This window comes from Myxine glutinosa, chromosome 11 (genome assembly GCF_964187855.1).
Source record: "Myxine glutinosa chromosome 11, kmMyxGlut1.1, whole genome shotgun sequence".
NCBI lineage: Eukaryota > Metazoa > Chordata > Myxini > Myxiniformes > Myxinidae > Myxine > Myxine glutinosa.
The window spans coordinates 115,611,324-115,632,376 of NC_136271.1; the positions used below are offsets into that span (position 1 = coordinate 115,611,324).

The 21,053-nt window shown below is 42.6% G+C and overlaps 3 protein-coding genes across 5 annotated transcripts in view; all 3 read left to right on the forward strand.

Moving 5' to 3' along the window:
- Positions 1 to 16,515, forward strand: part of LOC137436964 (cholesteryl ester transfer protein) — a 111,797-nt gene extending 95,282 nt beyond the window's left edge. For both annotated transcript variants that reach the window (XM_078787043.1, XM_078787042.1), the window contains exons 13-17: positions 1,657 to 1,724; positions 3,810 to 3,852; positions 4,227 to 4,296; positions 4,787 to 4,869; positions 16,215 to 16,515. In XM_078787043.1, the coding sequence (XP_078643169.1) occupies positions 1,657 to 1,724; positions 3,810 to 3,852; positions 4,227 to 4,296; positions 4,787 to 4,869; positions 16,215 to 16,358 (408 nt within the window). In that variant the 3' untranslated portion in view covers positions 16,359 to 16,515. The remainder of the gene's footprint in view (positions 1 to 1,656; positions 1,725 to 3,809; positions 3,853 to 4,226; positions 4,297 to 4,786; positions 4,870 to 16,214) is intronic.
- Positions 1 to 21,053, forward strand: part of ICE1 (interactor of little elongation complex ELL subunit 1) — a 524,149-nt gene that overhangs the window by 391,123 nt on the left and 111,973 nt on the right. The window lies entirely within an intron of this gene.
- AHCY (adenosylhomocysteinase) overlaps positions 1 to 21,053 on the forward strand; it is a gene marked incomplete at its 3' end in the record, with an annotated part of 390,713 nt that overhangs the window by 169,093 nt on the left and 200,567 nt on the right.

The window sequence follows — 21,053 nt, forward strand, 5'->3', positions numbered from 1 at the left end:
TTCCATTCCATCCTTCTTGTATACGTGAGTTTGTTTTGTTTGTTCTGTCCCTGGGTTAATTAAGTCTGTATAAGCTAGTATTTTCCCTGTGTCACCTGCGTCTTATGTGCTTGTAAATAAACGTGACTGCTTTCTTTTTGCTTGTGTGTAAATAGTCAATAAATTCAGTCGTATTTCCAAACCTTTCTTGGCCTTCGTTTTCCTCTTTACATTGCGTCGTTTTCGTCTTTTCCCCTCATTGAGCAGCTGTGGTGCGATACGGCCAAAGTTCTGGGTGAATCGGGTGAGTCAGGGATCCTGTAACGGTCGCGGCAATACCAAACCGCTCGGTAACTAACATCTTAATCCGCGATCTGTAACAATATGTTGCAGCTCGCATAACAAAATCTCCGACGATGTGAGCACATGAAACGCAGAAGGTATGTAGATATATGTTCCAACCAAACCTTCATGCTTTTTAACACCAATGGGAAGGTCATATCTGGGACGAGTTGATGCACAGGGTAAATTTAAAATGATATTTATTATTAATCATGTTTGGGAGGAGGTGGTGTGGGTCGTATTGGTAGTCGAAGTTGTATGAGCTGTGAGCATCTTTACAAGCATTTTTATTTTTTACCTCCACCACCTATTGTATGGTGGATGGAGGTTATGTTTTCACCCCTGTCTGCCTGTCTGTCTGTCCATTTGTGAACAAAATATCTCAAAGTTGTAGACGGATTCAGCCGAAATTTGGCAGAGATGTAGCGTTTGTGACAAGGACGAAATTATTAGATTTTGGTGAAGATCCGGATTCGGATCCGGTTACTATAATTTTTAAAGTGATTCTTCACCATTCGGAGATGGGGCCAAAAACGATACATAGCAGGGTATCTCAAAAAGTTGTGGACGGATTTGAACGAAACTTGGTGGAGAGGTTGGGTGTCTGACAAGGACGATTGGATTTTGGTGAAGATCTGAATATGGATTCAGATATGAGAATTATTTAAATTTTAAGTGATTCTTCACCATTGGGAGATTGGGCCAAAAACGATACATAGCAGGATATCTCAAAAGGTTATGGATGGATTTGGACGAAACTTGTTGGACAGGTTGTGTGTGTGACAAGGACAATTCGATTCAATTTTGGTGAAGATCTGGATCCGGCTAATATAATTTTTTAAGTAATTATTCACCATTGAGTGATATGGCCAACCAAGCAGAGGTATGCTCTCTACTGAGTACCATTCTAGTTTTATTTTGTTCCGGTGCCACAAGATAAATTATATTCGATTTTTACATCTATTGGTGAAAGGGGAAGTGTGTGTGTGTGTGTGTATGTGTGTGTGTGTGTGTGTGTGTGTGTGTGTGTGTGTGTGTGTGTGTGTGTGTGTATTTGTGTATTTTAACCATGACCGCCGCTATCTAATTGTATTATCAATATAATTGATTTGATTGATTGATTGATAATAATTATATTTGCTTGTTCAAGCTTATGATTATATACCTCATGATATATTGCAGTCCTTTTACAACAATCTTTACAAACGGATATATCACTCAATTTATCTTCGATATAATGTAGAATGTAGATGTACTTCAACCTTTATATATCTTTCGGCTGATTAGTGTTAACGCATTCATTAATGTTTTCTGTTTGTTTATTTTTCAATGCAGGCCTTGAAAATGGAAGTTTTCACAGGCTACAATGATGGTAAACTTTCAGTTACAGGAGTAATAAAGAGGTACCTTCAATTCCATCTACTTATCTCCACCCTTTCAGCTTTCAACCCACCCTTTCAAATGTGGACTTGAAAGTATCTGTGGTATTCTTCAACACAAAAAATAATAGAAAAAAAACAAAAAAACTCACTTTGTTTAACTCACTCAAGCAGTTCATCCACCACTGGTTAATCCTGCAAAATACAGTACCTTAAATAATTATTATTTTTGTCTGAGGGACAGTGAAACCAAATATAATAATTGCTGTTTTTGTTTGTTCATTGAAATTTGATAATGCATTAAGAGTGGCTCTGAATTTCTAGTGCAATCAAAGATAGAGAAAACACATGATTTAAAAAAATTGTCATTTACTGCTTTAGTGTATGGACGTCAAGGTCCTCTGGACGAGCTTATTAAGTTTAAGGTGGATTGGTCACATATCACCAGAATGGTTGGTGAAAAACAAAAGTACACAAACCCCCACAAAAATAACGTAGTCACACAGTGTGATGTGATGCTAAATAACCACATCTGTCTACAAAGAGAAGGAAAAAAATTACATACGTTGAATTGCAGGAAGTGATGGTAGGCAAGTTCCCAATCCGCTCCTGTTCATGTCCTATTAATTTGCAATTTGTCACTCACTGGCTTTGACACCAATACAAATTTTTATATTGGACCCTAGACATCAAAAAGCTACATATGCCAAACAAACAGTTTCAAATGGAGCACCTCACCATCACTGGAGCATTAAAATTTATATTTAAATTTTAATTATGGCAATAAATGCGAATTGTTGCTACCGGCTTGCCGGCTTGATGACAGAAGATGCCATTTGCATTTTTGCTTCCTTCATCCCTACCCCATTTAGAATCCTGTGCAGGCACTGGCAACTTGCTAGTTACAGTAAATTTAGGCAAACATGAAACGCTAACAAAAGCCGGTGGTAAAAATACCACGACATACAAAAGGGAGACAAAGGAAGTCTTTTATTCTTGTGCTGGTTGAAAGAGCTCAAAAATGGGTGGTTGCAAATTTCATAACGGCAAATAATTATTTTCTGTTTTCCGGGAGTGATCAAGGCAGTGATCTGTTGCCTATACACTGTCTCGGTGTACAGGCAATAGTATTTAAATATTTCCTGCATGACAAATCGGGGAATGGTGGCCTTTTGGTTTTGTATGAATTACCAATCTTGGGCATTGCAAAATGCACTTGGACCAGTTTCCCTTCTTTTAATTAATTTTATTTTTTAAATATATATATACAAATTTTAAGAATACAACAAATCACTATATACAATCTCAACATACGATCTTCACAAAACGTATTACTCGATCGCTCCCGGGAAAATCTCAGGCAGTGTATAAGCAACATACTCACTCGAGGCCTGAACACGGAGGTGTTATAATAAACCTATGTAAAGCAGTCTTTTTAATAACAGGCATATGTGTAAATACTATGATAATTGAACATATGTTGTTGACAACAAATAACTACAACCTCAACATACGATCTTCACAATACATGTTACTCGATTGCTCCTGGCAAAAAAAACCCAACCAGTGTATAAGCACAAGACCCATTGAGGTCTGAAGACCAATTATATGGTATTATCTGGTGTCCATCTTTTTTTTAATCCAAATATAGCCCTCGACCTACCTCTGGATGAAAGAGGAGGCCATGCAAAGTTTGGTTGCACTGGTTCCCGCAGGGTCTGAATGCATAAACGAACAAACAAAAAAGCTTTCTTCTTTATATATTGGATAATGTGATTTAATGAACTAAAGAATTGGAATGACTAAAATGTGATCATGCAAGGGACATAATGTACTCAAGGTGGTGGTGTACATCAATTAATCTTGGAAATTCACCAAAGTTACATTTTCTACTTATTTCAACACATCAGCACACAATGATTCAAGGAAATTTTTGATAATGTGCAGATCTGGTATTTCTCAACTGAAAATTTCATGCACTTCTCAACTTTGAATTTCATTCAATGAAAAACATTTGCTTTTTGAAACGTCACGTAATGTTCAAGGAATAATGTGGTTTTCAACTGCTACAATCGACTTTCTAACGCCTCAACCGTTTATTTACTTCAGATTGAAAGTTCGACTTCAAAAGAAATCTGTTCTCTCAACCAAGGTTAGAATTCTTTATCATCAAGAACAGAAATAACCAAACCACATATTATAAAATGTACTTGCCATTGCATTTGCATAAAATATTCTCATGTTTGTATTAAACATTGAAGTGAGGAATATAAAGATAACTTTTGAAAATGAAATGAGTGCATAATAAGAGTGTTGGTGAGATTTCGGTTCTTGTGAAGAATCGACTGAATATTGCAGAAACTAAAGTTTGGATTGGGAGGCCATCAAATGATTATTTTTGGCCCACAAAAGCACAGCTCAATGTAGTATTTTTTTCTGGTCCCCAAGGACATTGTTGTAAGAAACTTTGATTGAATCACAAACGTCATTACCAAACAATTTTAGTATCTAGTTCTGTTTTTATAGGATCGTGAAAGCTTCGTGAAGGTTCTCAAGAAATTTTCAAGAAGTGGTGGTTTCGATACTCTTCTGCAGTGTATGTACATTCTGAAACATTGTGTTGCAATGATCATTGTAACTATAATTATAATCGAAGATTTTTCTCAACCGAATATTAAAATAGGTATGCCAACTGCCATGAGAGAAAAGGGTTAGCCCTTCTTCAAAGCAAGAGGGTTTTTGAAGGGCTCACACCCACAACATCACTTCAACTGCTCACACCCCCCCCCCCCCACCCCACACACAATATTTGGTTGAGAAAATTAAATATCCTTATTTTTCGGCCAACACAGATCAACTGTAGCTCTTATAAAGACTAGTTTTCTGTTGTGCAGAATTATAATCGATTTTTTTACCCCACTAGGACCTTCGCCTTAGGCCCACATTTTCGAAAAATGAAACCACTATAACGTTACAGTTAACCAGCCACATTAAAGTAATAATCCGTCGATTCAGAATACAATATAAATGTTTGAATTGAAACAACAATAAAACATTACTGCATTTTCTTCCGGATGTCTGCACAGCTTTGGAGAAAGACTTGGGACATATGATGGAAAGTCAAATGAAAAATCTCAATCTCCTCTTCCCATCGTTTTACACACGACAGGTATTATTACAGCAAGATAAGATTTGAATGGAAAAGTAGCAATGTTGTGAAGGTGAATAAAAATATTGTTGATGACTATTTTGGGAACCATATTATTCAGAAGCAGGCATGTTGGATAATTTATACTTGAACTTTGTTGGCCAATACTGTATAGTGTTTTGAAGAAGTTTTGCTTCAAATATTGTTCTATAAAAAAAAAAAACCACCTTTAGAGAACATTTTTCCCCGCAAGCGGGGGTTGGCCTTTTTCGGGAACCGTGGTAGTTGTTGTTTTTCGGTCCCCTTCTATATCGTCTATTCTATGGTCTATTTCGATGGTCTATCTATAGGGACTTCTATAGGGAGGCCCCATCACCCTCCCCCATCACCCTGCCATCACCCTCCCATCACCCTGCCATCACCCTCCCATCACCCTTTATTGGACCATTTGACTTCTATAGGGTTGGTTTTCTAAGGCTTATATCAAGATATTAACTTATATCAAATAAGTCTTTTAAGGTGAAAGCGTGATGACGTCACCACGTCACGCGGCACGAATGCGCGCCTGTATAGTTGGAGGTATTGACTTATATAGGGCTGGTTTTCTAAGGCTGTAGGCCGCACCTCATTTTGTCAAAATAAAGTGGTATTCGGGTGGTTCCGGTATTTGGGACCGCAGGGACGGAAAGTGCAGGTACGGGGTGCTTGGCACTCCCCAGCCGGCCCGCTCTGAAGGTTCGGATCGGGACACCGGGATTCATTCCGGTCGCCCGGTCGGCCCGGAGGTGGGGGTGCGGGGCCTGTCACGGAACGTCAAAACAAACGGCCTGCCGGGGCCGCCCAAAAGTCGGGCGTGAGGGGCGCGTCCACTAATGGAACGCCTCTCGCTTCCCAGATCGAGGGCCACGTGGTCAGGAGAACCTCGTCCCTTCTGGTTGCCCTGCCGTCCCACCGGGAGCGCTGGCAGGGTGTACTTCAAACTAAGCTTAAGTGTCAAGTGTTAAGTTCCTCCTTGCCCTCGCAAGGGAAAGGCTAGGGTCAAGCTCTTCCAAATTTCCAAACACTAGAAATCGGACGTCTCAAATTAATCAACTAATTTGTTAATACATCTCAGTCGCCCGCGACCTCTCTAGCGCGGGCGTCGAACCAGTTCATTTTCCGGGCGACCGGGCCGATTATCGGCCCGGCCGTGGCCGAAGCCGTTGATTCCGCCGTAGCACGCTAACGCGTAGGCTCGCGCGTCCCCGGTCCGCCGGGGCTCCGCGGGTGTCCTACCATGCCCGGCACTGCTGATCTCTCAAACTTCCGGGAGTAGGTGCCGGTGCCCGGGGACGGAGTTCGCTGTCTAAACATGGTAGCTCGGGGTATTTCGATGGTTCGATGGTTTCGACTATGGATGGTCTATTTCGGTCCTGTTCTATAAATGGTCTATAAAGCTTTGGTGTGCAGCAAACTAAAATACAACTCCAGTCTTCTTAGACTTATTGTGTAACAGCAAGATATCCATGCGGCACACAGATAGGATCGGGTTGAAACGCAAAATTTCAATTATATTGAGATATTACCAAACCATCGAATGTTTCCACGTGTTAAAAGGGGGAAACTGCAAATGCAGAACCCATGATTGTGTTTACATGTGGAGAGGGACCATTTTTGAACGGGTGGAAACTCAAAATCATAATTACATTGAGAAATATATGAAACCTCCCACCCACTTTAGGAGACACGCTGGGACCCCAAGAGGCTCCAGAGAAAGTTTTTGCGGGGAAATCCCCAAAACTGAGGGAATAGTTCGGGGACAGCCAGACAGACAGGCAGTCTTGCTTTTTGTATTGTGTCTGTATATGTATATATATATATATACATACATACAGATTCAACATCCCTAACTTGACGAGGGAAGCAAGGCACAGATCGAGTCTCACCCCAGCAATTGCTGCACGACCTGTTGGTGTCACCTGCCATGCAAACACATTGTCTCTGCACTGCTCATGCAGTCAAGAATATTGAATTGAGCCAAAGAAGCACACTGACCCGATGACATGATGCTGACGTCATGTCCCACAAGTGTCGCCTGTTAGCAACAGGTCGTGCAGCAATTGCTGGGGTGAGACTCGATTTGTGCCTTGTTTCCTTGTCAAGTTAGGGGGTTCAATCTGTGCTTATTAGCAGTTAGTTTGGGTACAAATAAATGATCAGCAGTATGTTGTCCTGATGAGCCCATAATAAAGGCAAAATCTATATCGACATATCTGCCTTCATTTATTTGTGACCATGGAGATTTAATCCAAGTCTGCAAAGACTGGGGTACTATAAGGATGCCTCCTAGTTTGGAGGTGATGATTTGGTATAATTTATGCACATGACATAGGGTCAGTGCACTTTTTTGGCTCAATGTATATACAAATATATATATATATACAGACTTGGCATTTAATATGGAATATATATTTTTTCTTGACTTGGGTTTACTTTCTGAACTCAGTATATCAATCTGGTGAGTTTCTTTTACCCTTCGGTGATGTCTTTGTTGAAAGAACCATGTCACTGATTGTCTTTCGCAGCAAGAAGTCAATAACAGGATTATATCACAGGTGGCGTAAAAAATGTAAGGACAGGTACATTTGACGATTGGCTTCACAATCGGGTATATAAGGGTTGTTGCGTTCTGTATTAGTGGAAAACAACTGCTGCACGTCTACAAAGTTATTGCCGCTTCCTCTGGAGATGGTCCGTCAACTTGACAATGCTGTTTGTCATGGAGTGGTGGCTTTACGAAATTCTGGCATGAAACAGCGTGCTATTGCTCGGCAGTATGGCATCACTCAAGGTCAGGTGTCAAAGATCCTGAAACGAAATGCTCAGAGGGGTGTCCCTACTCCAATACCGAGGCCAGGACGTCCACGCAGAACCACAAGGAGAGATGATCGCCAGCTGCACCTTAGTCTGCAATGGCCGTACCAATTCAGCTAATCGGCTTAGGGCTGAGTGGCAGCAACTGACAAATGTGCCTGTATCCTGAAGGCTAGTCAACCAACGACTGGTTCAAGCAGGCTATCGTGCCAGGCGTCCCCTGAGAAAGCCACGCCTGACCAGACAACACAGCCAGCGCCGATTGCAGTGGGCCAGAGAGCACCGTGAATGGCAGCCAGGACACTGGAATCACGTGACCTTCAGTGACGAGTCTAGATTTCTGGTCTATCGTCAAATGGCCGAGTCCGAGTGCGCAGACAAGTGCATGAAGCCCACAACGAAGATTGTATACTGCCAAGAGTCCAAGCTAGAGGTGGTGGGGTGACCGTTTGGGCTGCTTTTCATGCAGGGGCAAAACTGACCTGGTTGTTCTGAATGGAAACCTGAACCAGTTCAAGTACATGGTCATTCTGGAAGAAACATTACTTCCATTTGCTCGTGCAGCCTTTCGAGGAAACTTTGTCTTCCAAGATGACAATGCACGGCCTCATCGTGCTCGCATGATCCAACACTTTCTTGCTGACCATGGTGTAGAGCATATGGAGTGGCCTGCCATGTCCCCGGATATGAATCCGATAGAGAACTTGTGGGCAAAATTAACGCATCAAATCGACAACTTGGACCAGAGGCCGACCTCTGTGCGTGAATTGCAGCAGACTATTGTCACTGCATGGCAAGCGATTCCTGTCCAAACCCTGTCAAATCTCGTGAACAGCATGCCTCGACGTGTACGTGCTCTCCTGAATGCTCGTGGGGGTTACACGAAGTACTGAACTGTAATTTTACTGTCCGTAATCCCAGTCATAATTTAGCTTTTGTTTTTGTTGAAATTTTTTTTGGCTCATGTGCAAAATAAAGAGATACTTCTGGAAAACATACAGAAGTTTAACACAGTAGTGTCCATGAATTGAGTTCGATATCAGTTTACATCACTTTCAAGGATCAATTTATTTGCTTCGAAATGTCAAATGTGGTTTTTGTTTCTTTTAAAGGTCACATTAACAAAATCTGGAATAATTTCAACATAATTCCAATGAACTTTTGGTTCTAAGTCATCTTGAAAAGTAAGTTCACCCCCACAAAAAAAAAATTCCATATTAAATGCCAAGTCTGTATATATATATATATATATATAGATATATATATATATATATGTATATATATATGTATATTGTATATACACACACACACACACACACACACACACACACACACACACACACACACACACACACACACACACACACACACGGTGCCTTCAGAAAGTATTCACACCACTTGACTTTTTCACATTTTGTTTTGTTTCAGCCTGAATTTAAAATGAATTAAATTGAGATTTTTGTCACTGATCTACACAAAATGACAAAGTGAAAACATGTTTGAGCGATTTTTACAAAATAAAAATGGAATACAGCAACATCTCATCTACATAAGTATTCAGCCCCCTGAGTCAGTACTTTGTAGAAGTGCCTTTGGAAGCAATTACAGCGTCAAGTCTTCTTAGATATGTCTATATCAGATTTGCATATCTGGATTTGGGGGTTTTCTCCCATTCTTCCTTGCAGATTTGCTCAATCTCTGTCAAGTTGGATGGGGAGTGTCGTTAAACAGAAATCTTAGTCTTTGCACAGCTTCTCAATGGGATTCAAGTCTGGGCTTTGGCTGGACCACTCAAGGACTTTCAGATTATTCTACTGAAGCCAATCCAATGATGCTTTGGCTGTATGTTTCGGGTCATTTTCCTGTTCGAATGAAAATCGCTGCTGGAGTCTAAAGTCTTTTGCACTCTGAAGCAGGTTCTCCTCAGGGATGTGCCTGTATTTGGCTCCATTCATTGTTCCCTCTATCCTTACAAGTCTCCCAGTCTCTGCTGCTGAAAAGCATCCCCAAAAGCATTTAGGCCAAAGTGTTCAATTTTTGTCTCATCAGACCACAGAATCTTTTGCCTCATGCTCTCAGTCTTTCAGATGCCTTTTTCCAAAATGCAGGCATGCTGTCATGTGCTTTTTTCTCAGGAGTGGCTTCCATCTATCTCAGAGTTCTACGGACAGTTCCTTGGACTTCATGGTAGAGTTTCTGCTCTGACATGTACTGTCAACTGTGGGACCTTATATAGAAAGGTGTGTTTCTTTCTATATCATGTCCAATCAAATGAATTGGCCACAGGTAGACTCCAATCAAGTTGAAGAAACATCTCAACGATGATAAAAGGAAATTCGATGCACCTGAGCTCAATTTGGAGTGTCATAGCAAAGGGGTTGAATACTTATTGACTCAAGACATTTCAGCTTTTCATTTTCAATTATTTTGTAAAAACTTCAATAAAATAAATTCCACTTTGACATTATGGGGTATTATGTGTAGATCAGGGACAAAAATTTTCAATCTAAGCTATTTTAAATTGAAGCTGTAACACAACATAATGTGAGAAAGTCAAGTGGTGTGAATACTTTCTAAAGGCACTGTAACGGTTTTAGCCTTATAACTCAATGGTGAAGAATCACCCTAAAAAATTTGGGATCCGGTTATGAATTCCGATATTCACCAGAATTGAATCAATTTGTCCTTGTCACACACCCAACGTGTCCATCAGGTTTCATCCGAATGCGTCCCCAACTCAGATTTTTTTTTTTTTTTTTTTTTGTGTATACAAGATCGAGGCTCGTGAAAGAGCGAACATTAATCACACAGAAAGACAGACACATAAAACAAATAACATCGGGAGCGGTAGACAAGATGGGGAGAGAGGGGGAAGGACACAAACACAACATTTGAGAGCAGAGACCGAGAGACATGGAGACATCGAGAGATCTGTGGGAGGGAGAGGGCTTTGAGGGGGAGGGGTGGGAGAGGTATAAACATATGGACACTGCCAGGACTTCCAGGAAAGAAGTTGGAATTTCAAACAAGGTGGATCTGGGGTGAATTAGTGGGGGTAGAAAAGATCAAGGTTTTGGATGGGGGAAGATAAGAGATGGTGGTGAACAGCTGTTTTAAAGACCTGGAGGGAGGAGTGGGATTGAAGGGAGTGTGGGAGTTTGTTCCAGAGGCGGGAGAAAAGAGGAATGAAAGAGTGAAGGTGAGCAGAGAGCCGAGATTTCGGCAGTTTAACCATCAGAGGGTTGCTGGCAGATCTTGTGCGACCTGTAGGAATATTTGGGGGACAGAGCACAGAGAGAGCTGGGGGAGCAAGGCCGGAGAGGAGTCGGTAGAAGACAGAAAGACCACCTACCTGCCTGCGGTGAGTGAGTGAAAGGCCCTCAGAGATAGCTTCATCGCGGGAGATTCCAATGATTTTGAAAGCTTTGGATTCCACAGCATGAAGCCGAGCCAGGTGTGAGGCAGGAGCACCAGCCCATAGGGGAGAACAGTATTCCATTGAGCTGCGGATGAAAGCCTTGTATGTGGTGAGGAGCTCAGGTGTGCCGAGGAAGGACTTCGCACGACGGAGGATGCCCAGTCGGCGACTGGCTTTGGAGGCCAGCTTGGAAATGTGGTTTTCCCAAGAAAGATCATGGCAGATAGTGAGACCCAAAAGCTTGAGCGACAGAACTTCTTGGAGAGGATTGTTGGGAAAGTAGATGGGAGGGTTGTCCAGTCGATCTTTTTGGAGAGACATAGTAAGAGAGTGAGATTTGTCAGGATTGAAAGACATGTTCCACTTGTTTGACCAGTCTGTGATTTTGTCCAGGTCTTCAGAGAGTGAGGAGGCTGCAGACTGCCAATCTGAGGGAAGAGGAATGGAGCGGCAGAGAGTGGAGTCATCAGCAAAGAGATAGAGAGGATTTTCCAGAGAGTCGGAGAGATCATTGATAAAGACCAGAAAAAGCACAGGGCCCAGCACACTGCCTTGGGGAACTCCAGCCTGAACAGGAAGGGGAGATGAGAGAAATCCATTCAGGGCCACACGTTGACTACGACCAGAGAGGAAGTCCGGAAGCCATGCATGGAGATTTCCATGGATACCATAGGAGGAGAGTTTGGTGAGCAGAGCTGGGTGCCAGACCGTATCGAAGGCACGTGATATGTCAAGGGAGACAGCTCTGATTTCCTGTTTGGCATTGAGGACCTCCATCCATTGTTGAGACAGCAGAAGCAGCATGTCCAGAGTAGAGTGACCTGGTCTGAAACCAAATTGATGATCAGAGATCAAGCCATTGGAGAAGAGGAAAGATTTCATATCCGAAGCAATGATGGATTCCATGACTTTGCTGATAATTGGGAGCAGGCTGATTGGTCTGTAGTTGCAAGGATCTGTTTTTGCACCTTTTTTGTGTAAAGCGGTAATGTTAGCTGATTTTCAGGATGCTGGCAGATGACCTTGAGCAAAAGATAGGGTGAAAAGAACAGAGAGAGGGTGAGATAGAGCGGCAGAGCAGGATTTTAGGACCCGTGGGCTGATGCCGTCTGGTCCAGTTGCAGAATCAGAGTCGAGGTTTGACAAAAACTCCTCCACCTTGTCAGGAGAGAAGGACACAGAGTTCAGGAGCAGTTGGGTTCGACTGGGAAAGGTGGGAACAGAGAGAGATGGGTTTGGGACTAAGGATTTTGAGGCAAACACAGAGTTGAGGCATTCGGCTTTATCACGTGCGATGTCAACTGTGTGGCCATTTGAGGTAAGGGAGGGGATGGAGGAGGAACACACACCAGAAACGGATTTGACCAGACGCCACCAGGATTTGGAGGAAGGAGACCGGTTTGAGAGTTCATTCTTGAGTGAGGAGAGATAGTGCTTCCTGGCACTCCTGAGGGTAGACACACACTTGTTCCGAGCTTGGTGGAAGGAACTGAGATTGCCTTCAGTTGGATTAGCCTTCCAAGAGGCAAAGGCAAGTTGTTTCAGGGCAACTGCCTCACCACAAGATTCAGTGTACCATGGACGGGAGGAAGGGTAAGACAACTGAAGGCGAGATGGGATAAATCTGTGCATGAGAGAGATCAGTTTGCTTTGGAAGAATTCCCAGGAAGAATTGATGTCAGAGGCAGTGGAGATGGGAGACCAATCCAGACGATTGATGGCTGCTTGAAGACCGTCCCAGTCGGCCTGAGTGAAATGCCAGACTCGTCGACGCTGAGGAGGCTCTCTGAGAATGGCCAGAGAGATGTCCACTTTGACAAGCACATGATCAGAAGAACCGATTGGAGCAGAAGAAGAGCAGCAGACATTAGCAGGGAAGTTTGTCATAACCAAGTCTAGAAGAGAAGATACTCCATTGGCTGAGATCCGGGTCGGGAAATTGACAGATTGTGTCAATCCCAGTGAGTCACAGAAGTCCTTTGCTGAGGTGCCATGACTGGTGAGAGAGGAACCCACACCCAACCAGGTGGCATGATGACAGTTGAAGTCACCACATATGAGGAAGAGAGAGTTGGGATGAGTGGATAGAAGTTGGTCCATGTTGTCAGACAGTGAAATGTAGATGGAGTCATCACTGTTTGGGGGACGGTACAGAACACATATGAACAAAAGGTGGGAGCAGAGAGGAAGCCGTGGCCAGAGGTACTCCTGGGGGTGAGGAGGAAAGAGGGCAGTGCAAGGAGAGTGAGGAAGAGAGTTTTTGATAAAGATTGCCACCCCACCACCAGGCCGAGGCTCAGGTCTATCATACCGGAGGAGGGAGTAACCAGGAAGAGATATTAAGGAATCAGAGACATCTTGAGGGAGGAAAGTCTCTGTTAAGCAGATCAAGTCTGGATTGTCAGAAGCAACCTGTATGGAGAGATCAGTCAGGTTTGAGCGAAGGCCCCGGATGTTTGAGGTCCATACCGTTAATGAAGAGAGAGGGGGAGCATCGGGTACAGGACAGGGGAGGGGAGGAGTAGGGTAAGATGAAGGATGAGAGGGGGAGGTAGGGAGAGCAGTTGATAGTGTGTCAGATATTGCAGAAGAGTTCTAAGAAAGGGAAGGATGAGGAGGATGAAAGGTTTGATGGTGAAGGGATGAGGCACAGTGAGGGGTTGTTTGAGGGGGGGCAGAGGAAAGTAGAAGGTTTGAGGGGGTGGAGGTATGAGATAGAAGGGAGACGAAGTGGGGAGGAGGCAGCTTGGAGGAGGAGGGGGGAGGAGGGAGAATTGGAGAGGAATGGTATGGGGGGAGAATTGAATGGGAGGGGTTGGGGGGGAGTTTTGAAGGGGAGGAGTGAGGAGGGAGTTTAGGAGGGGAGGCGCAAGGGGGGAGTTTTGGAGGGAAAGGGCAAGGGGGAAGTTTAGAAGTGGAGGGGCAAGGGGGGAGTTTAGGAGTGTAGGGGCAAGGGGGGGGGGATTTGGAGGTGAGGGGCAAGGGGGGAGTTTAGGAGGGGAAGGGCAAGGGGGGAGTTCAGGAGTGGAGGGGCAAGGGAGGGGATTTGGAGGGGGGGGGGGGGGAGTTTAGGAGGGGAAGGGCAAAGGGGGAGTTCAGGAGTGGAGGGGCAAGGAGGGAGTTTAGGAGTGTCGGTGCAAGGGGGGGGGATTTGGATGGGAGGGGCAAGAGGGGAGTTTAGAAAGTGGATGATTAATGAAAGACGAACATTGATAACAAATTGGGTTTGTTGTGATTTTCAAGTTAGCAATCCGATTCAGAACGATGGAGGAGGGATGGAATGAATGTGAATTTAGACCATGTCGTGATGGAGACGTATAAGATATTGAATTTCTTTTTTTTGAAGTGGAATGAGTTGGAGAGGAAATTGATAAAAGCCTTTTAAATAGGAAGAAAAACAGCGTGTTGTAATATACCACTGAATAAAACACAGAAGGGGAAAGGTTAAACATATATAAATAATATTTAAACAGAACTGTGAACAATCTTCTATGCACAAAATACCAACGGGGGGAGAGCCGAGAGGGACCACCACGAGTCACGTGAACAGGGCAAACGGTGGATGGCAAGGAGATAATGGGGGCGGGGCGAACAGCACACCTGGACAGAAAATACAGGATGAGACAACAGTACACGTGGAGAAAGGAAAATAAATGTTTTTTGTTTTGTTTTGTTTGTTTTTTGGGGGGGGGGGGGGGTGGGGATTTAAAACGTTAGACAGAGTATTATGTTCGGGGTAGAAGGGGAAAAAACTAAGAGCCAAGCAAAACACGCTTAAGTTAACAAAACACCGACGGGGGTACAACTACAAGGCCACACACAAGGAGCAGAACACGATTAATTAATTACGAGTTACAGGAAATTCAAACCAAAACTAACTATAATCAAACAATATCGCATGGACGATAAAATAACGAGTTGAAATTTGACAATCTATCTGGGGAAATGGGGGAGAAGCACGTGGTCGAAGAACGAACGAACGAATAAGAATGAATAAACGAATGAGCACCGAGAAGGTAATGTCTTTTTTTTCTTCTTTTTTTTTGAGTTGAGATTTACATAAGGAAGTAGGCTATGGGGTGAAAAGACTGGGAAAACAGAGAACGAAAGTTATTGGATCACAAACGACGGACCGCTGAGAGAAAAACAAAGCCTCAAGGTTGTACAGTGTACACTGCACAAGGCCTCAAGACACGACACGAATTAACACGATTTTCAATACAGGTATGAAAGATTTGCACCGAAAATCTTCGTCGGGACAATATACGTACATACACCATAAAATAAATACAGTTATAACGAAATTACAAATGGGAACAATTACTTAACTTCGATTTCGATGGAGAGCGTGTAGAGCTGCGAATAAACGAACCCTCGCCAGCCAGATATCGTTTTTGGCCCTATCTCTTAACGGTGAAGAATCATTTTAAAAATTCTCAGATCCATATCCGTGCCTTCCCCAAAATCTAATTAATTCATCCTTGTCACACACCCAACCTCTCCACCAAATATCATCTGAATCTGTCCACAAGTTATTGAGATATTCGGTTTACAGACAGACAGACAAAGACAGGGGTGAAAACATAATCTCCGTCGACCTTCGGTGCTGGAGGTAAAGATATAGGGTTTTTGGGTACATTGCTAGGCAAGACAGGGGAAATCAGTAAAAAACTGATACTTTTGGGTAAAGTAGAAGGAAAGAAAACAGGCAAAAATAAATTAATGTGGACAGATGGCATTCAGTGCCAAACAGGTACACCACTGTAAGAAAGCTGTAAATAAATAAAGAAATGATTGATCATGAACGAGGTCATGATTGCTCAGCAATGAGCAGAACGACGATCTCAGAGAAAGTTATACAAGGTCCAAAAAATGCCATCCATGACAAAGCCCCTTTTAATAGGCTGTTATAATACCATACTGTTGGGTCAGCCTCATTAAGAGCCACCTCATGTTCAAGAGGATGAAAGGCCCATTATAACATTATAACCTAAGACCATCCAGAAATATTAATGTTAATGTTCCATGCTGCTCTAGAAAACTCAACTTCTGGACTGTGTACATGTACTCCAACATCTTTTCCATCCCACCCTAGGGAAACTTCTGTTTAGAAACAGACTTTGTTCTCAGCAAGGAATTCCTATCTGATATGGTCAAGAAATTGTTGGAAAAACACGAGTTGTCATCTCCAGCTGTTTCTCAAACACCGACACCATTCCTCAACACCACTTCAGGTTGAGCTGTTAATATTAATTACAAAGTTTGGTGTGAACCTTTGAGACATTTACTTTCCATTTGTGGTGTACTTGGCATATTCATTTTTACAACTTAGAAAGGATATTCTCAAATGCCATTTTAGCTTTCAAAAGGAAAATAAAGAAATTTTAAAGAATTAATGAATGGCTGCTATTGTTTGGCTACCTCCACACTAACTTTGCTCTTCTCATCACAAATGTCTCCACAAGAAAGGTTATAAGTTTCAGAAATGGTTATATAAACTGTCTGAACATTTCTTCAAAATATTTATGAACAAGTCTGAAATAACACATCCTGGTGTTGGCTTAGCGGTTAGGGCGCTGGCTTGGGATCCTAGGATCCTGAGTTCGAATCCCGTTCGATCGCTGAATTAACACCAGGGCGGTTAACTCAGCCTGTCATCCTTCCGAGGTCGGCAAATTGAGTACCAGCTTGCTGGGATGAATGATCCCGGTGTGTACCCCGGTTTAGAATAGGTACACCGTATCTCTGCGCATCGTAAGAGGCGACTAAGGGTTGGCGTCAGGAAGGGCATCCAGCCATAAAAACATTGCCTCAAACAGGGAACCATGAGGTCATGAGGCCCGCAAGGCCAACCCCCGCTCTAGCGGGGAAAATTGCCTTTTTAAAACGATCATTCATTCATTCATTTCATTCATTCATTCAAGTCTGAAATAAATTAATCTCTCCTTTCCTTCCCATCCCATTAATTTATTTTCTTCTCAACAGATGCTACAAAAAGCAAACACAGCACAATGTCAAAATATAAATAAGCACTTACATGATCAGAATTCAATCATCCAGGAAAATAAAGTTCCATAATACAATGCCAATGTTTTTAATGCAAAGGAACCTGTGAATGAAAGGGGGAGTATTATTGAACAAACAGAACTGTAAATGTGGACATAGTCAGCTTTCATTTCTATAGAACATTACATTTCAGAACACATTGTCAGACATCCTTCATACTTCGACGTTAACAACAAGTGTCTAGTCGATAAATCTTTACCTGCATTCCTCAAAGAATGGTACATCACATACAGTGCATTCAGAAAGTATTCAGACCCCTTCACTTTTTCACATTTTGTTATGTTGCAGCCTTATGCTGAAATCGTTTAAATTCATTTTTTCCCTCATCAATCTACACTCAATACCCCATAATGACAAAGAGAAAACAGGATTTTAGAAAGTTTTTGCAAATTTATTAAAAAGAAAAAACAGAAATATCACATTGACATAAGTATTCAGACCTTTTGCTATGACACTTGAAATTTAGCTCAGGTGCCTCCCATATCTCTTGATCATATTTGAGATATTTCTGCACCTTGATTGGAGTCCACCTGTGGTAAATTCAATTGATTGGACATGATTTGGAAAAGCACACACCTGTCTATATAATGTCTCACAGCTGACGATGCATATCAGAGCAAAAACCAAGCCATGAGGTCGAAAGAACTGCCTGCAGAGCTCAGAGACAGGATTGTGTCGAGGCACAGATCTTGGGAAGCCTTCAAAAAAATCTCTGCTGCATTGAAGGTTCCCAAGAGCACAGTGGCCTCCATAATTCTTAAATGGAAGAAGTTTGGAACAACCAGGACTCTTCCTCGAGCTGGCCGCCCGGCCAAACTGAGCAATCGGGGGAGAAGGGCCTTGGTAAGAGAGGTGACCAAGAACCCGATGGTCACTCTGGCTGAGCTCCAGAGATCCTGTGTGGAGATGGGAGAAACTTCCAGAAGGACAACCATCACTGCAACACTCCACCGATCTGGGCTTTATGGCAGAGTGGCCAGACGGAAGCCAAACAGTTCAATCTTGGTTTCATCAGACCACAGAATCTTGTTTCTCACAGTCTGAGAGTCCTTTAGGTGCTTTTTTGCAAACTCCAAGCGGGCTTTCATGTGCCTTTCACTGAGGAGAGGCTTCCGTCTGGCCACTCTGCCATAAAGCCCAGATCGGAGGAGTGTTGCAGTGATGGTTGTCCTTCTGGAAGTATTCTCCCATCTCCACACAGGATCTCTGGAGCTCAGTCATAGTGACCATCGGGTTCTTGGTCACCTCTATTACCAAGGCCCTGCTCCCCCGATTGCTCAGTTTGGCCGGGCGGCCAGCTCTAGGAAGAGTCCTGGTTGTTCCAAACTTCTTCCATTTAGGAATTATGGAGGCCACTGTGCTCTTGGGAACCTTCAATGCAGCAGAGATTTTTTTGTAGGCTTCCCCAGATCTGTGCCTCGACACAATCCTGTCTCTGAGCTCTGCAGGCAGTTCCTTCGACCTCATGACTTGGTTTTTGCTCTGATATGCATTGTCAGCAGTGAGACCTTATATAGACAGGTGTGTGTCCTTCCAAATCATGTCCAATCAATTGAATTTACCACAGGTGGACTCCAATCAAGGTGTAGAAACATCTCAAAGATGATCAAGAGAAATGGGAGGCACCTGAGATAAATTTCAAGTGTCATAGCAAAGGGTCTGAATACTTATGTAAATGTGTTATTTCAGTTTTTTCTTTTTAATAAATTTGCAAAACTTTCTAAAATCCTGTTTTCTTTTTGTCATTATGGGGTATTGAGTGTCGATTGATGAGGGAAAAACGAATTTAAACGATTTCAGCATAAGGCTGCAACATAACAAAATGTGAAAAATGTGAAGGGGTCTGAATACTTTCTGAATGCACTGTATATGATGTACAGCAGTGAAGTTTTACCTTCCCATGGTCCATGACCCAAGACCATCGGCCCCACGCAGCCAAAAAGACGTCATGCGCAGCGACTCACCGTATGTCAAAAGCAACCATTTGTAGAAAGCTGTGGTTCATCCTGCTTGGGTCGTAATTATGTCACGATAATAGTCCCACATCACTATGATTTAATATAACGATTATAGTCATACTCGTTGGTCTGAGAAACTTTTTGGGGTTTGGAAGGTTCCGTAGCGACTCGCACACCCAGAGTAGTTAGGAACCACCGCCGTAGAGCATAACTATCACTTGAAATTCGAATCAAGTGAATTTCACAATGAACACAACGAGCAGCCTTGTCAAACCAAAGATTTATTGAGTTATCTGATATGACAGCATTGTGTTTTCTTTACCTAAAGAGGAAAGCAAAAATAGCAACTGTTTTTTGTGTCATCACCTGCTACTGTAACAACAGCAAAGTGATCAAACATGGAGTCGTGTCAAAATATCACAAACCATTCTGAAATGCACAAGTTTTCCATCAAAAACAACTGGGAGAAACATCTGCAAACAAAGGCTGGAAAATGTTATTGAGGAAATAATTAGGCTGGAATTTAACTTCACAGTGTCAAAAGATTTGTTGAGATGACTTGGTAAACTTTGCATCCAGTGTGAATATTCTTTCAAAATCAATCCAATTTACCTGATGAACAATCTGATATAACTTGGTTCATTGACCCAGTTTAAATTACCAGAGTTTATCATACATATTTACACAAGACATTCTCAAAAATAAATTTCATAATGAATTATGACTGCTATATTCTGGACAATCCCCCGCCCCTCATGTCTCCCCCCACACCCCACCACCAAAAAAGGGGAAAAAAACAGTGACTACTGTAAATGTTTCTAAACCAAGAAAGCAAAAATGACCATCAAAACAAGATTTTTAAAATCTCACCTTCAACACATAATTCAAAAACAATGTTAAACGTGACTTGCATGTAGTTACGTGGAAGCATTAACCTTTTAATTTTCATTCGCTGCCACTTGCAAGCATTTTGATTAATCTGTATACAAGTATTTATATTGTACATTATATGCAATAATAATCGCGTTGTCATCACCACATTCACAGCATTAGCCGAACATCAAAGAAGCACATGAAAACACTGTGTTACGTCATGGATGTTAAAACAAAAAACTATATCTACAGTTATTACATTACACATCATGTGTCAAAATAAAATAAATTGTTACCTGTTAAAACTAGAAAGGCACTCTTCAACGTCGTAACGTCAACCGATATGCCTCCACCCACATTATTACATCATCATAGTGCATACTTGATCTAAGCTTTATTTAAATCCCCTCAGCCATTCTCAGGTTATTGTGATAACGAAAACTTATTGTTATCATGGACGGACTGACAGACAGATGGGCAACTCGAAAGCATAATGCCTCTGGTGACTTCGTCACCATTTTTTGTGGAAACTAAGGCCTTCAAGATTATTGGAATCTCCCGCGATGAAGCTGAGTCTATTGGCCTATCACTTCGGCAATTCAAACAGGTCGGTGGTCTCTCTGTCTTTTACCACCTCCTTTCTGGTCTTGCACCCGCTGCTCTTTCCATCCCGTCCCATCCCCCCACCCCCGAAAAAAATAAAAAAAGGGTTGTTCACTTGCAGCAACAAAACATGAGTTGGAAGCAACACCTATTCCTTTAAAGGCTAAAAAATTGAACAGGGCAACAGGGAGAAACAGGTAGGCCTGGAATATGGAAAATATACTTCAGATTATATAAACTAGTGGGGTCACCCGTGGGAATCCCACGGGCATGGAGGTGCATCGTTGCGATCGGTGCAGCCGTTTTTGCGGTACCCGGGACAATAACGTTAGGCGGGAGTCCAAACCTGAAAATGCTGGAGACCAAAGCTGAAATTGGAAAAACAATATAGCCTATTTTACTCCAGGGGGTCCCAGGATTACCCACCCGAAATT